This window comes from Arvicola amphibius, chromosome 7, assembly GCF_903992535.2.
Source record: "Arvicola amphibius chromosome 7, mArvAmp1.2, whole genome shotgun sequence".
Lineage (NCBI taxonomy): Eukaryota > Metazoa > Chordata > Mammalia > Rodentia > Cricetidae > Arvicola > Arvicola amphibius.
Genome location: NC_052053.1, coordinates 17,442,460 through 17,459,113, shown reverse-complemented (window position 1 = coordinate 17,459,113; position 16,654 = coordinate 17,442,460). Strand labels below are relative to the sequence as shown.

The following is a 16,654-nucleotide window of genomic DNA, read 5'->3' as shown; positions in this document are numbered from 1 at the left end:
ACTCAGTGGAAGAGTGTTTGCCTGCTGTATCTAAGGCCCTGGGCTCAAATCTCATTCACTACAAAGTAGAAAAACAAGATTGGTGTGACAAATAAAGGATGCTAGTGGATAGGATAAAGTGTAGAGTGTGTGCACATCTTAACATATATATATATACATATACATATATATATATATATATCACATTATACAAGCAGTTAACATAAATTACTTGCAAAAGGATATGAGTGTACCAAAATCTTAATAGCTATTTTCCTAAGAGGATTGAAGGGAGTTAAAATGTACAGAGCGGAGGTGGCACTGAACCGGAAGATGGCCTTCCCTTTATTCAATACTATAAAAGTCTGCAAGACAGGAACAAACACAGAAGCATAAACTCTACTTTCTATTTTCCAATAGTGTTACAGTCAAAAATTCCAATTTGTACATCCAGAACAATCACTATTGATGTGCATGATGAACACTAGCTCCCTCTTGATCATTAATGTTCTAGAGAGGAGACCTACGAGGGCTCTTACCTTCCAGCATCCACTTACCTGAGTTTGTACACCAGTTAGGACAGGAGAATGTCCTTATTTTCTGAATATTTTAAGCAGCTTAGTTAAGCCAAAGTTTGACATGGGGACACATTTCATTTTTATTCTAAAGTGCATAAGACTTCCTTTTCATAATGACTTGTTTGCCTAGGTCAAATATCTGGAAAATTAATCCTGCAGAATGCAAAATCATTCAACAGAACTGAACATTTTAAAACTAAATATTCCTTTGCTATCTGTGCTTATAAAATAAACATTATCATTCTGTTGGTACAAGAAAACAGAAGCTGCTGCCATCGAGCACACTTGGGTTAGATGGATATCATCCAGTCATTGATTTCTGGAGGCCAGGCTCCCTGGAGAGTATCCTGTTGACCAGGAGTGCTAACTTCTGTATTGGGATTTCTGGGTTAGCTGACACATTGAATTCTAATCCCAATTGATTTCCAACAGCATGGAGGAAAAGCTCACTGTCCCAGGAGAACTCAGAACCCATAATAACAAACAGAGTCCATCCCGAAATTGGACATGCTACACAACAAGAGTCAGTGTGCAGAGAAGAGAAAAAAGAAACTAAATGACTCACCAAGCAATGGAGCACCATGGAACACTCTGACATAGATCTTCTAAGGCACTTATCGATATTCAGACTATGTGGGAGGAAAATGTTGACTTCTTTGTGAATACCATACCAAGGTGAAAGAATTCTGAAGTTTTTTTTTTCTTTAAATTTCTAAGTATAGGGAATTGAATTAAGGCTTCCTGCACGTTAAGCAAGTGCTTTAGCACAGGGATGTATTCCCAGTTCAGCATGTATGTGTATGTGTGTTGAATCTCTAGCCCAGAGTCTTACACAAATGATCCATTACTTCATAATGTCTCAGTACAGTTTTAAGATGTTCTTAAACCTAATCCTTAAAACTCCCAACTTTTGACCTTGACAAGCCTATCTACATGAACCTCCATTATGATTAGCATTAGAACATGCTATTTGTTTTCCTACTAAGAATCTTTCATAGATTTCTTCCCCACATTCAAACTTCGGACACTAATAGATTTTCCATTTTGACTTCAATATTTCCAAGTGGAGCAACCTTCAAATGCAGAGTTGCTCTTTGAAAATAGAACGTTCTATCAGGTTTATAGGGAGAAATGCCCTAAATGTGCTATGAAAATATCCCCTAAGCAGTGCAGGTCTCTTAGTCTTTTCTGGGTTGTGACACAGAAAGATTCAACTGCCTAGAGTAAAACCCATGTTTAGAATGTTGTAAGGAAATTTGGCAGGCCGTTTTATGTCTGTTGAACAGAATAATCAAATAAAACAAGAGAGTAGGTTGTCCTGTCCCATTTCCTTTCAGGTCTTTGTCAACTAACACCGCTGGATTCATCAATTAACAGAGGAGCAGAGACCCCCATCTCCGGGGTGGGGAAATGCTACTCTTTGACCACCTTCAGCTGGCCAAAAGCAGCTTCTTTATTCATTAACCGATAAAAGCAACATGTATACATAAGGGTTGAGTCCAGCTCGAGAAGTCTTTCCTAAGAAGCCTACTTGTGGGAGGAACATTTCACAGGTGCTTACTCCAGTGTCAATTGCTTGCAGACAATAAGTTATTCCCTTTATTCTCTCTGATTCTTTCAGTTTTTCTGCCCCTAAATGACTATATGAAATCATTGTAAAACATGGACCGGCTTGTGCAAGGGAGATACCTTACGGAATATGAGGATTAATGGACACAAAAGGGATGATTTTAGGATTACCTGTCATTATCTTTTAATCTTTTGCCTACACCTCCTTTTCCAGAAAAATACTCAGAAAAATGTGATAGGAATGCTGGACACTAGAGTAGGAACAGCAGTAAAAATGTAACTAGAAAGAATGTATGCCCTTGTACTAAGAATATCATTTCAGATAACATTACAGGCTGATTTTAGTGGATAGAGTGAGAGAGATGACAGAGGAATTTCAGGCTAACTAAGGCCTCTATCATCTGGAGGGTAAGAAGGTTTTGGAAGGTCAACAAGAGTTCAGTAGATCCAGGGTCGTCATAAGGAGACTGGCTGCACTTAGGATTCCTATATCACAGGTTCCTTGGTCACCTTCTGTTCAAATGAGAGAGCAAAGGAAATTGTGGTGGTTTGGATGAGAACAGCTCCAACATATATATTTAAATATTTGGGTCTCAGATGCCAGAACTGTTTGGGAAAGATTAGGAGGTGTGGCTTGTTGGAAGGCATGTATCAATAGATGTGGTTTTGGGGATTTTAAAGTCCATATTATTCCCAGTTTGATATGGGAAGTCCTTATGTATATGTGTTGCTTTTATTGGTTAATGAATAAAGAAGCTGCTTTTAGCCAATGGCTTAACAAAATATAGCCAGGCTAGAAAAGATATATAAAGAGAGTAGACAGAGTCAGGGAGAAGCCATGGAACTGCCGGAGGAGAAACACACGAGTTGCCAGCCGGAACCTTGCTGGTAAAAAATAAAATAATAGAAATGGGTTCACTTATGATAGTGATTTAAATAATACAGTTTCTATGTGATTATTTCGAGTCAGGGAGGTTGGGAAATGAACTAGCGGCCTCCCCCAACACCAGCTAACTCTCTCTCTCTCTCTTTCTCTCTCTCTCTCTCTCTCTCTCTCTCTCTCTCTCTCTCTCTCTCTCTCTCTCTCTGTGTGTGTGTGTGTGTGTGTCTTGCCTGTGGATCCAGTGCAAGCTCTCAGCTACTGCCTCAGAACCCACCTGACTATTGCCATGCTCCTCACCATGACAGTCACGGACTCATATGAGCCCCTCCCCACAAATTAAATGCTCTTATTAGTCACCTTAGTCATGGTGTTTTGTCATGGCAATAGGAAAATCACTAAGACAGAAATACTTGATGAAAAAAAGAAATGAGAGAAGAGAAATCAATAACAGAATAGGCAATGTTAGAGAAGTCAATGGTGGGTGAGGAAGAGCAGAAACTACACTTTCGTAAAATAAGCCAAAGGCAAGATCAGAAGCTCTGCCTAGCAAGAGAGAACCAGGAAGAAGTTCTAGACATGGGAACTCAACAAGGTGGCTTTTATAGAAGCACTGGACCCCCAGTACTCATCAGTCATTGAACATTTGAAAGTTCCCTGGATGCATTAATACTTGGACAGAATTCTTAATTTTTCAAGCTTTCAATCTTTAGGATAATATTTGATGCATTTATTTGTTAAATGCAAATAATTTGTAACATATTTCAGAAAGAATTTTGTGTGCCATGTGCAGATCCATGGGGTTGAGTAGAAAGAGAGGATCAGTGATGTTTGACTGCACAACATGGTTTTTTTGTGCCTTATTTTTTCATAAGATTTCCTCCCACCACTGCCAAGGATTGTACAATAAGGCCAACACTGCAGAACCATTTCCTTGTTTTCCCCCTACTGATGCTCCACTCCTCTCAGGTGGAAACATACATGCTCAAACACAAGCTCCATCTATGTCACTCTGAAGTGTTTATGGATTTACTTTCAAAAGCCTTGCAATGAAGAGTGCCCCATTGTATGCAGAATTGTAATCATTATCAGATCAGTAAATCTGAGTTAGAACTTAAGTTTGCTTTTTGCAAGACTCTGCTGTGTATTTCCTTACAGGTCTGTGTCTGCTCTCCTTGTAATGCTTCCGTAGCAGAGAAGTCAGTTGGCAACTGTAAAAACACTCAGAAGAATGCCTCTAAATCATAGTGCTGATGGTACAGCATGGGGAGGAGAATCTGAAGGAATCAAAGTTCTCGGGCATGAAGAAGCAACTCCAAAGCTGCCAACCATCTGGATATGTTTGCTTTTTCTATTTACACATATAAACGTATTTACACACACACATTCTCCCTTTCAGGGAAAAATCCTAATCTAGTGAAAGTATCAGTATACTGTTATCTGAATAAACATATACCGTGTGCCTTTAAGTCAACAAACATTTACACAGCATTCAAAGGCATATCATTTTTGATTTCTTATAAGAAATGTGCTAGGTGATCATATAGTATGATATTGCATCACCCTTTAAATCTACTTAGGGTCAACACAGCTCCCGAAGACAATTTTAATTTCATTAAGTGATGTCAATCCAAAAGAATACTCCAAACTTGGGAGTTGAGGAGAAACGACAAACACCAGCACCTCGTCTAAAAAGATTCTCCACACTCATAGCTGATAAGAACATTCACGTGAGTGGATGACCCCAGTGTCAAGTGGCAAGAGTCTGCCTTTTAGTGGCAACTAGCCGCATTTGTGTCTATTCCTTATACTTATCCCTCGGTTCATTTACTGTAAGGGAAAAACAAAAGGTTCAGTGTCATCACTGCAAAGAAATAGAATTATAGGCACTTTGTGAGAACATTTTAATATGAGAATAATTTTCTTCCTCAGAACAAGCTTTGAAACAAGGCACTATGGGTAAAATTCAGATGTATAAAAACATCATTTATGAATGCATTTATGGGAATGAAGCATTCCCTCCTACCTTAGGATTGCTCTGATCTGTCAAGTATCTTTTTTGTATATTCACTAAAGTTAAATAATATTTTTTGCAGTGCTTATATGATGAATAATTAGGTAGCATGCATATGCCAGACCCCAGAAAAGCAGCGCCTAATTTAGGCACAACTGTTGACTTCAGTTTACAAACTATCTCTTTAGTACTATACTTACCAAGCTTTGTGCTGCATCTGGGAAAGAAAACACATGTACTTAAGTCCTGGCCCTTATTTGTTCACGGACAAGGAATGCTCAGCTGCCAACGGTAGCACAAATAAACTTAGAAGACTCGATGGAGGTGTAGATAACCTAGCATTAGCCAATGCAAACATACTGTAAAATAAAAACCTGAACTGTAAAGATTTCAGACACTCTAATACTACAGGAAAAGCTAATGGAGAGTGTGAAATGCACCTCAGTGGTTTTCTCTTTAACCCAATGCAACACTGACATCGGATAAAGAAATATGAGAATCATTGAGCTATTTCATGTGACTTTTTGGTACTGTCTCCAGTCTTCTCAGTCTAGTCTCGCTGGATTTTAGAAACTCAGAGCCACACTTCACCTACTGTGCTGAACAGGTTTGACCTAACCTCAAGCACTAACTGACCAGCCAAGTCACACTCTTCAGCAACCCTTGCCAGCAAAACATCATCAGTTCTCAATATTATATAGAATATATGGATTAGAGCCCTTGACTCGTCACAATCTGGTAATCTCTCTCATATCTGCACTTAGAGAAAGTGACTTTTTCTTATGACTTTTGTCAAGGAGGAAACTTGAATTTGGTAAGTGTCTATTTTCACTTTTGCCTTCTGAATATGTAGCCATTGGTTTAACCTTTATTTCAATCTAGAGCTCATATTCCTTAAAGCACACAATTAAGACTTCAGTTGTAACATTTCACCTATATATTAACAGAAAACTGTTACATAACAAGGGTGACTCCAAATGTATTCCACTTACCTTCTCTAAAAGTTAATTTGCAAAGACAAAAGATAAAATACGAAAGTGGGCTGGATGACAAGAAATAGCTAAAAGTATCACATCCAGATGTGGAGGTTCTCTCCTGTAATATAGCACTCATGAGCTGAGGCAGGAGTACTGCTGTGAGTTTGAGGTAAGGCTAAGTGATAGAGTAAGACCCTTTCTCAGAAAACAAAATAAATAAGTAATATATGCTATAGGCATACATTTATAACTGAGTTTATTCTTTGCATGGAAGTTTAAATCACGAACAACTGTATCTGGAAGGGAATTTGAATATATTTTCACATAAGGGAGTAAATAAATATGTTTTTCTTCTCAAATTTCAAACGCGATGTAACTTTCCTTCCCAGGTGCTGGGATCAAAGCCAGGATCCAAAAAGTGGGAAGTGAGCAGTCTTCCACTAAATTCTTCCCGGGTCTTATGTAATTCCTAATGAAATTTTACCTGAATTGATAGTAGCTGGAACTGCATTGCTGTGTAGAAGGAAGAGGCGCTCTAGAAATAGTTCCAGGGCTAGCTCTACGTTGGGCTCAGGTGCACATCTTTCCTCCATACCCCTCTGGTGGTCATAATGGGAAACTGTCCTAATTCTGCCAGGGAGCAGGGCAGGCTATGTCTTTTGACTGCTGGGAAGGCAAGGGGTTCTACAATGTGTGTGGGGGGAATGGGACAGAACAAGAGTCACATGACCATTACAGAGATACTTCGAAGTTTGGGGTGTGAAACACAGACGGCAAGAGATTTTTCTCAGTCCCCATCAAAGCAAACATTCCTCATTCTGGTTCAGTCCGTCGTGTGTTTTTTTTCTCTCTCTGAGAGTCTTTAAGCAGCCTCATCCTTCCCCACCCCTTTTTTTTTAGGCTGTGGCTTTAGGCAGAGATTTTCTTCCTTGTTCGGCTCAGGGGTGAATGAAAAGTTGTCTCCCAGCTCCTCTCCCAGAATCTGCTGGCCTACAGCTCACTGACTGCAATTCCTCTAACAGAACCTTCATGCAGATATGGGGAAGGTCTTTAAGCCATGGATTGAGAACTGAAATCAAAAGAGGCTGGCAAATGGAAATGGTTTCTGAGAATCATCAGTGCCACATTTATAAACTTGAAAAAATAACTTGAAAGTTAAACAATACCAATGTAATATAACAAAACAGTCATGGGTATCAATATGTCAGAATTATTTTTGTTTTAATTTTGGCCATAGTCTCATACAACGGAGAGGACTATGTGTGCAAGAAAGATTCTATTAAATTACTTGTATGGTTTCTCAGGTTGGAAGAGAGAGTGGGGCTTATGGAGAGAATCCAGTGGGGGTTATTTGCTTTGAAAATAAACTGGATATTCTTTAAGATGTACTATATGATCCCGTTAGCTAACTTCAGACCCATCAATAAGATAACAGGATGCTGTACTATGTTACTAGGGTGACTGACATCCTCCTCATTTAATAGCCCAGCTCTGCTACAGTATCTTCTTTATGTTTCCCCTGTCACTGAACTTGTCTTCACATCTCAATTTAGATGCAATTTACATTAAGAAATCCCAAGAATAAAGTTTTAAGTTGAGGTTCTACATAAAGGTGTGTAACATCCTCAGGATCAGGTGGGAAGTGTAGCTGAATTAGATGCTGATAGTGTGAAAGATTTGTTTTCAAGAAACAGGGTCTTTGGGAAATGCTACCAGATTACTTGCTAGTAATTTTACAGTCTTGGGAAAGCTATCTAACCTCAGTTTTACTGTTTTTAAATAGAGACCAAAGCTATCTTGAATGAACTGGTAGGGCAAACAAGAATTTAAATATACAGATGCATAGTACGTAGGGGAGGGAGCAATCTAGCTATGTAGAAGCTATCTAGACTAGCTTCTCCAGAAGTCTCTGTCTCTTCACTGTGGAAGAAATCTCTGCCCCACTGCCCGTCTGTGTGGCATGGGTAGAAGTGTCTCATCCTTTAGGAAATGATTCAGCATGTGCCACTTACCTGGTCCAGCAGACTGTCATATCCACTTGTTCACAGTAAACAACCATGTGTGCTGATTATAGGCCACTCCAGAGCTTTCGTTAAAGCTTAGAAAATACAAGTGTCTTTTCTTGAGGTTACTCTGCTGTAGATGTTAACTTAGTGTGACTGATTGCTATTTGTGCCACCTTGTGGGTGAGCCTGCCTACACAGGAATCTAGCTAGCATAAGCACAAACAGAGCCCAAACTGCTGAAGGGCTGTCCTCATGGTGCCACTTTAGATGCTGTGTCTTTTGTTATTCAACCTGGATTTGGCCCACAGGTTTGCTTCCCTGCCCCGCCCCCTTCCTTTTGTCTCCCCTTGAATGTAGTTTTTGCTGAGTTTGGGTTACTTTTATTTGAACAATCTCTTAACAATATGGTGGATATCTACTAAATGTCAAAGGTCATTTAGCTTGCCCTGGGACCTTTTCTGAGATAGACACTGAGTGGAAAAGCAGCAAGGAATAAGGAAGAAGCAATGGGAGTAGGAGAAAGATTCAGGGAGCCACGGCAATATGTTGGAGTTAAGAGGGTGTGTAGGTGACAGTTACTCTGGAGACCCCGTGGATACAATATGGAGAGTTGTAAGACAGAGACCAGTGAGATGCCAACCCACAGGACCATGAGACTTTAAATGCCATCTAGATTTTCCTAGAAAAATAAGACCTTCCTCACCCTAACTGAAAACAAAATAAAAACTTGCTACAGGTCAACCATAAATTGGAAGCCTCTCGTGTAAGGCTTCTCCTACAGCCCCAGTACCGAGATGGTACACATTGTGTTAGGACTGTTGGTAGAAAGGATGTTTTTTTTTTTTAAAAAAAAATTGTTAGGAGACTTTCAAGGACACAGTATAGTTTTTAAACGAATGCATTTCTATATTCCAAAATATAACAAGGTTCTATTTTTCACTACAGATCTAAAATATCTTTCTATTTCTAGTAAAAATGCCACATTGTCAAACGAGTATTTCTTTCCGTGGTACTAATGAGTCATCTGTAATTTTAAGAACATAGAAGGGAGACGTTTTCTGAACAGAGAGTGGGTGAAATTGAATGTATAGTCAAATGGTACAGTAGCAACTCAAGTTATGAAACTGAGGGGGAAAATATCATAAAAGGAACTGTACTTACAAATTGAAATGTCCTTGTGACACAGACCAAGCAAACAAGCAAATAGAAAGCATTAGCTTGGGATATCATTGTAAAGGTTCCTAAGGCCAGCATGAGATGAAAACTCCGTGAATTTTGACTGGATAGTACTGTGATTACCTTCTTCTCCTTTGAAGTGCTGTGTGCTTAAAACATCTGAAGAATTTCTGACTCCTAATGCTTCCATGCGCCAGGGAAACCCACATCACTGTACCACTAATCACTGTTTAAAGTGCGTTAATAATTATTATATAATTTGTACATCAGAAACTGGGGCAATTAGGATAAAAATATGTGGGCATATGTCACAATAACATACACCGACAGCAGTGACATTTCCATAAGCCCAATGACATTGACTGTCTTTATAAAAGAACACAGAGAACTTTGGCATGCTAAAGTGTATTCACATAAGTTTCTGCACATCTGATGTGATTGCACTTTATCCTGAGATATACCACAAGAAATACATTCTGGCTGGGCGGTGGTGGCGCACGCCTTTAATCCCAGCACTCCGGAGGCAGAGGCAGGTGGATCTCTGTGAGTTCGAGGCCAGCCTGGTCTACAAGAGCTAGTTCCAGGACAGGCTCTAAAAAAGCTGCAGAGAAACCCTGTCTCGAAAAACCAAAAAAAAAAAAAAAAATACATTCTGTAACCAACCAGATTCATGGTCACTGTCATTGTTCCATGCCTATCCTTCCCAAAACTCATAAATTTAATTATTTCTATTCCAGTGTTACGAAGTACAACATTTAAAAGTTTGTTATTCATTGGGCGCTTCTCCTTGAGGAATGACTTGCTGCCTTTCCAGGAAAAGATAAGGCCCTTCTTGTTTCTGCCTGCCTTACAGTCTTCCATCATGTGATGGTTCAGCTAGCTTCTCAATCTTGGACAAGCTGGTCTCCCCACGCTTAAGCCAATACATTCCTGTTCTTTACAATTGCAAATGCCAGATGCAATGTTCCTGCAGGCTAAAGTGTCCTAAAGAGTCAGCATTTTAAAAGCATTCTACATATTACAAAGAACTAAGCACGATGATTTATATAAAAGTGATATATTAACTGTGTTTGAGTTCAGTCTAAGGGAAACCATCGGTGCTTACATATTCCACCTCACTTTGAAAACCAAATCAACATTCACAGTGTTTTCAGTCATAGAGAATCTCACCCCTAATGATATTTGACCAGTAGACCCCTTGGTTGTTCCATCAATTCGTTCTCCTCATTCTCTCTTCTACTCTCCCTCTCCCTATGTATATAAATATGTATGATTATGTGTATGTTTGAGTGTTGGATTATTTTAATGAAGACCACTCTAATGGTGAAGATACTACTTGCTTACATAAAATTAATGACAAAATTGTAGAAGGAATGCAATTTTAAAAGATTATGATTTCCTAAGCAACTCCAACTTCTGTCAGTGAAAACTTAATGTCCATTGATTGTTTATGAATTGTTAATGAAGCAATCTATATTTTGAAAAAAAAAATTAAGACCAGTAAAGCAATGGACAGACAACCTACAGAACGTTTTAGAACACAGGGTTGTGAAAGAAGGAGAATACTACGAACGTGGCTCGGCCATGTGTTCTAAGGTACTCTATGCAGGGCTTTACTGGTGCATTCTTGCCACCCCAGCGCAGCAGACTGGAAGAGTGTGGGTTCAAGGCCAGTCTGAGCCACACAGGGAATTACTGTCTCCAAAACGGGACAAACGAAGCACATAGCGTGTTTGGTTTAAAGGACTTAGGTCTGCCAACAGTTCGAGCAGCACTGCTGTCCGACGGCTCACATTTGGAGATTTGCGGGACGGGAGTTCAATGTGAAAACGGAGGACATACATTTCCTTAGGAAAAAAAAGTTCTTTCCTGATAACGGTTTTTCTCTTATCAGGTTGTTCTGCTTGCACAACAAGATTTGTTCCGAATGTCAGAACGTTTTTTCCTTCTCCACGCCATGTGCATCTGAAGATAAGAGCAGCGGGATGTTGAAGGCAAGTTTAGGGGCGGGGTCCAGCAGTGCTGAGCTTGCTGCCAAGTCAGAGCTGAGTTCACTTGGTGCTTCTTAAGACCTTTTAAGTATTTGTCACACGCTTGTGGGGTTTTGTTTTCCGTTTTCCTTTGTGTCATTTTATACAATTTAAATTCAGTATAAGCCAGTTAGGGACCATCGTGGACAAAACCTTTCTTCAAGACAGTGCCTTCCACCAATCTGAAAGTTCTTTGTTTTTGAAAGCATAGTATTTTGCTTTTTATTTTTATTTTACTTACTGATTGTTTGGTTTTTTTTTTTTTTTTTTTTTTTTAGACAGGATATCACTGTGTAGCTTTGGATGATCTGAATCTTGCTATCTAGACCAGGCTGACCTTGAACTCTCAGAAATTTGCTTGCCACTGCTTCCCAAGTTTTGGGGTTTAAGAAGTACACCACCAGGGCTGGTAATCTGAAAGTTCTTTAACTTAAAGAGAAAAATACAAATGATAGTCTGTGGTAATTTGAATAAGAATGGTCCCATAGGCCCAATAATTGAATGTTTATTCATCAGGGACTGACCCTCCTTGAGAAGGACTCAGAGGTGTGTCCTTGGAGTAGGTGTGGCCTTGTTGGAGAAGCGTGTCACAAGGGGGCGGGCTCTGAGGTTTCCAAAACCCAAGCCAGGCCCAATGATTCTTTCTATCTGTTGCCTTCTCATGCAGATGTAGAACTATCAGCTACATCTCCAGCACCATGTCTGCATGTGTGTCACCATGTTCTCTGTCCTGATGATAATTGACCAAACCTCTGAATGTAAGGAAATCCCAGTTAAATGTGTTCTTTATCAGAATTTGCCACGGTCATGGTGTCTCTTTACAGTAATCCAGCACTGACTACAATAGTCTGTTTTCCACCTGATGAATGACTACCCTTGACAACATGTTTCACTGTGGTCTTTCTCAAACCATTCGTTTACAGATTTAAAAAGAAGGATTGCAGCATTGGAGATGGAATGCCGGAATTCAGTTCTGCATTTTGACAGACTTCCTCTTGGTGACTGTAACAAATTTTAGATGGTGAGTTTTACTGGGAAATTGGAGGCTCCATATTTGGGTAAGCAGATGCCTGATAAGGAAAGGACTTTCTAACCTTTACCACAGGAGCCTCTGACACACTGCATGGCTCTAGGAACTATAAATAAACAAACACAATCTATGGGATGAACCAAATTCTGTGTAGCACACATGTGGGTCTTTATTTCACAAATTCCTCATATTTACTTCTAATAAATATCAACTATGGGATGAATAACCTTTGTGCTGACTGGTTTTATGTCACCTTGACATAACATAAAGTCATTTTTGAGGAGGGAATATCAATTGAGAAAATGCCTTTACTAGATTGGTCTGTGGGGAAGCCCGTGGTATATTTTCTTGATTGACGTGGGGGATCCCAATCTATGTTGTGGTGTCATCCCTGGGCAGGTGCTCCTAGGTTCTATTAAAAAAAAATCAGGCTGAGAAAGCCATGAGGAGCAAGGCAGTAAGCAGCACTCTTCCATGGGCTCTGTATCAGCTCCTGCCTTCAGGTTCCTTCTTGACTTTCTGTCCTAACTTTCTGCGTGTTGATTTCTGATGTGGAACTGTAAGCTGAAATAAATTCTCCCCACCTCCTTCTTACCTCGGGTGATGATGTTTTATCATAGCCATAGAAACTCTAAGACACTCTCTCTCACTCAAAATTGCCATTATTGGCAGCTTTTGTCCTGATCAGAATTGGGCTAAGAGTAAGCTGTCTCTGAAAGTTTGAAGTATTTTAGGGTTCATGGCCAATGGAAACCTTTACTTGATTAGATAATTACAATTCCTGTTTGTTAGCTATCCATTAAGAAGTTAGAAATATATTGTGCTTGGTCAAAATTAACTAAAGCCATAAATGTAAAAGACAATAAATGTTTTTTTAATCATCTGTTTTTTTTTTTTTTTTCAGGAAGGAGGATGATGAAATCATGGTGAAAATAAAAGTTTAGGTGCCTGATATAAGGTATTTATTTCAAGAAGGAAAATAAAAGTCATAGACATTCATATATTAATTATACACATATGTATATCCTTCAGATTCTTCTTATTTATTACTAATTTCAACACATTTTTAGTAAAAGATCAAGTATTTTAAAAACTGTACATTATAGTGAAGGACACCATCACTTGAATAAAGAGGCATCCTACAGAATGGAGGAAGTCTTTGGCAGCTATACATCTGATAGAGGGTTAGTATCTAGAAAATATAAAGGACTCAAAAAATGAAACAAAACAAGATAACAACACAATTAAAAAGAACATAAAGGAGGGATGTTATTAAACAGAGTTCTTTTATGATAGATACACATGTCTGAAAAAATACTTTTAAAACGCTCAACATCCTAAGGGAAATGCAAATTAAAACTTCACTGAGGTTTTATATCACTCCAGTCACAACGACTAGGTTAATAAAACAAAAGAAACGATAAGAAAATGAAAATAAAGGAGGCCAAATGCTGGGATGGATGCTGGGAAAGGAGCACACTCATTCACTGCTGGGAAGACTGCAGACTGCTGTAACCAGGATAGAAATCAGTGCGGCAGTTCCTCCCAAAGCTAGAAATCGTCACTCCTGTCTGGTCTCATGGTGCTGTAAAGTACTGTGCATGCCACCAGAGAAGAACATTACTCAAAGCTCATCAGTCTTACCCAGTTGTGAATCTTGAGAGATATTGACTTTGTAAGACATGCCAACTGGAACACTAGTGGCACAAACAACACAGGTGTAACTAACCCCCTTCTGGTTGGGTTTAATTCCAAAGCTGCAAGATCAAACCCACACCTGGAACCATTTCTGGGACAGAGAACCTATAGCTCAGTAGATCATAAGCCTTAGGGGGAGGAACCTACTTCTAAATGGACATAGCATTAATCCATTTCCTATTGACTTATCATTGTACCCACAGATAACGTTTATCAGAGAAACTTCAATTTGCAGTAGATAGTGATTTACACAGAGACTTACAACTGGCCAAGATTTAGAGAATAAGATACTAGAGACCTCAACCCTAAATGTAATATATATATATATATATATATATATACATATATATATGTATATATATATATATATATATATATATCATGCCTCTCCTTCCAGTGCTCACAGAGGTGGTTGGGGAAAGAGAATAAGAACCAAGGTTGTGGAAAACTACAAGGGAAGTGTCATAGAAAGGCACTGTAGGGGAGCTGAGCATAAGAACTCACAGCTGTTGAGACAGCATGCACAAGACCCATGCAAGTGCAAGCCAGATCAAATCCCATTGTGGAGACTGAATGTACAAGCACACCCCTAGCTGTGGAGCTGCTGATAATTGTGAACTGCTAAGAGGGGGAGACAGTTTCTCTACAAGTGTAGCTTCTATTAAGCTGACAACCACACTTCAGTGGGAAACCACACAACTATGAATATTAGAGGAATATACATTTTTTCTTGAAGGATTAAAATTTTAAAAAAAGAACACAAAGTTGAGTGGGAGAAGAGGGGACTGGATCTGGGAAGGACTGGAGGAAGGGTGAATGCCATCCAAACTCGAAGAACTAATGACAGCATTAACAACAATATACATCTGTGATGATTACTCAGGAAGGCCTTGATGATTAGCATGTGCACAGTTATATAGGCAGGAAGGCCTTGATGATTAGCATGTGCACAGTTATATAGGCAGGAAGGCCTTGATGATTAGCATGTGCACAGTTATATAGGCAGGAAGGCCTTGATGATTAGCATGTGCACAGTTATATAGGCTTAGAACACGGGTGGATGAATAAAATAGAACTTATTATACAGCCCCTCGTGTTAAGGACTAGCTACTGTAATAGACTGGACAGTATCTCCCAAGAGTTCATGCCAGGGTGAAACTGTGACTTAGCTTTGTAGGTAGAGTCTTTGTAGACATAATACAGTTAAGACGAAGCCCATATATGTTAGAAGGAGCATTGATATGGTTTGATTGCAAAACACCCCAACATTCTTATATATGAAAGCCATGAGCCAAAATAAATAATTTCCCCCAAAACAAATAAGAAAACAAAACAACAAAATACTCTTGTATATTGCATGACTACATTATGTATGGAAACAAAAAGTTACTTGACTTATTATTTATAACATGGCAAAGGAATTGAAAGCTCTTGTGTTGTAAAACTTTCTTCCATGAGAAATTCACACAGTACATTTTGAGGTCTTTTGTAACTCAGGGTGACTTCAAGATTTCAAGGTACAAAAATACATAAAATTGCTTAGTATATGTAATCTTCAGTGAGAATCTTTTAATTTGTTAAATTAGTTGCCTACAACTTACACTTATATTTAGATTTTTTTGTCTTGGTGTATTTGGGGCAACTCCATATGGTATAATATAATTTACTTTCTCCTCATAAATATGTATAAAACACCCACAAATGTTGGTCTCATTTCTTAAGCAGAAAGATGGTTAAGACTGTGCTAATTTAATTCAGTATGTGATGCTTCTGCAGAAGTCCAATGCATGCAGTTAGTGGCAAAATATACCTAATAAAAACACTTACTTTCTTATTGATATAGTAGGGGTCCAGGTCCTCCAGAGGCTCCGACACCATCTCTGGAGGAATGTCTCCATAGATAAATGGAAGGTTCTTCCCTGCTTCCAAGTCACTATTTGGCTTTGGGCCATTTTCGTCATCATCTTTTTTGTCTGGCTTGGGATTCTTAGCCTTTTCTTCTGCAATGCGCCTTTCAATAGCTGCAAGAGATTCTCTGGTGAAGAAGTTGAAGCTGTCAGGTCCTGGTGGTACAAGCACTGTTTGCTCCATCTTGTCATCCTGCACATTTTAATTACTATTTACTCTTCATGTGAGATTCCTAAAGAGGGAGGAACCAAAGGCATCACGAAGATTAAAAGCTGTTAGTATCTATAAATGCTCATCTAGAAACAGGAGCCAGAAGGCTTCACTATTTAATCTCCCCCCCAAATTGAAATGGCATCTCTCAACAAAACTTTTAAACAAATGTATTCTCTATGTTGAGTTTTAGCCAAGCACCCCAGTATAATTGCGCTTGTGTTTTACGAATAAAGGAGCTGGGCTGTGAGTTTATCTTTTTAAATTTTTCTTTTCTTTTTAAGGCTCGAGATTTTTTTTTTTTAAAAAAAATTAATTCAAACATTTTATTTTTTTGCTTTATAAATAATACCATTTAAAATTTCCACCTCCTCCCTTCCTCCCAGTTCTCTCCCTCTCCCCCTCACACCCTCCTCCCTACCCCTCCAGTCCTAAGAGAGGGCAAGATACCCTGCCCTGTGGGAAGTCCACGGCCTTCCCCTCTCCATCCAGGTCTAGGAAGGTGTGCATCCAAACAGACTAGGATCCCAAAAAGCCAGTACATGCAGTAGAATCAAATCCCAGTGCCGTTATCATTGGCTTCTCAGTCAGCCCCCTTA

General features: G+C 39.1%; 1 protein-coding gene across 11 annotated transcripts in view; it reads right to left on the bottom strand.

The window, feature by feature from the left end:
* The window catches only part of LOC119818474 (sodium channel protein type 1 subunit alpha), a 78,524-nt gene extending 62,496 nt beyond the window's left edge, over positions 1 to 16,028 (bottom strand). For all 11 annotated transcript variants that reach the window (XM_038335869.1, XM_038335874.1, XM_038335879.1 and 8 more), the window contains exons 1-2: positions 15,765 to 16,028; positions 226 to 344 (exon numbers count right to left, since the gene is read on the bottom strand). In XM_038335869.1, the coding sequence (XP_038191797.1) occupies positions 226 to 344; positions 15,765 to 16,028 (383 nt within the window). The remainder of the gene's footprint in view (positions 1 to 225; positions 345 to 15,764) is intronic.
* Positions 16,029 to 16,654: the final 626 nt, after the last annotated feature.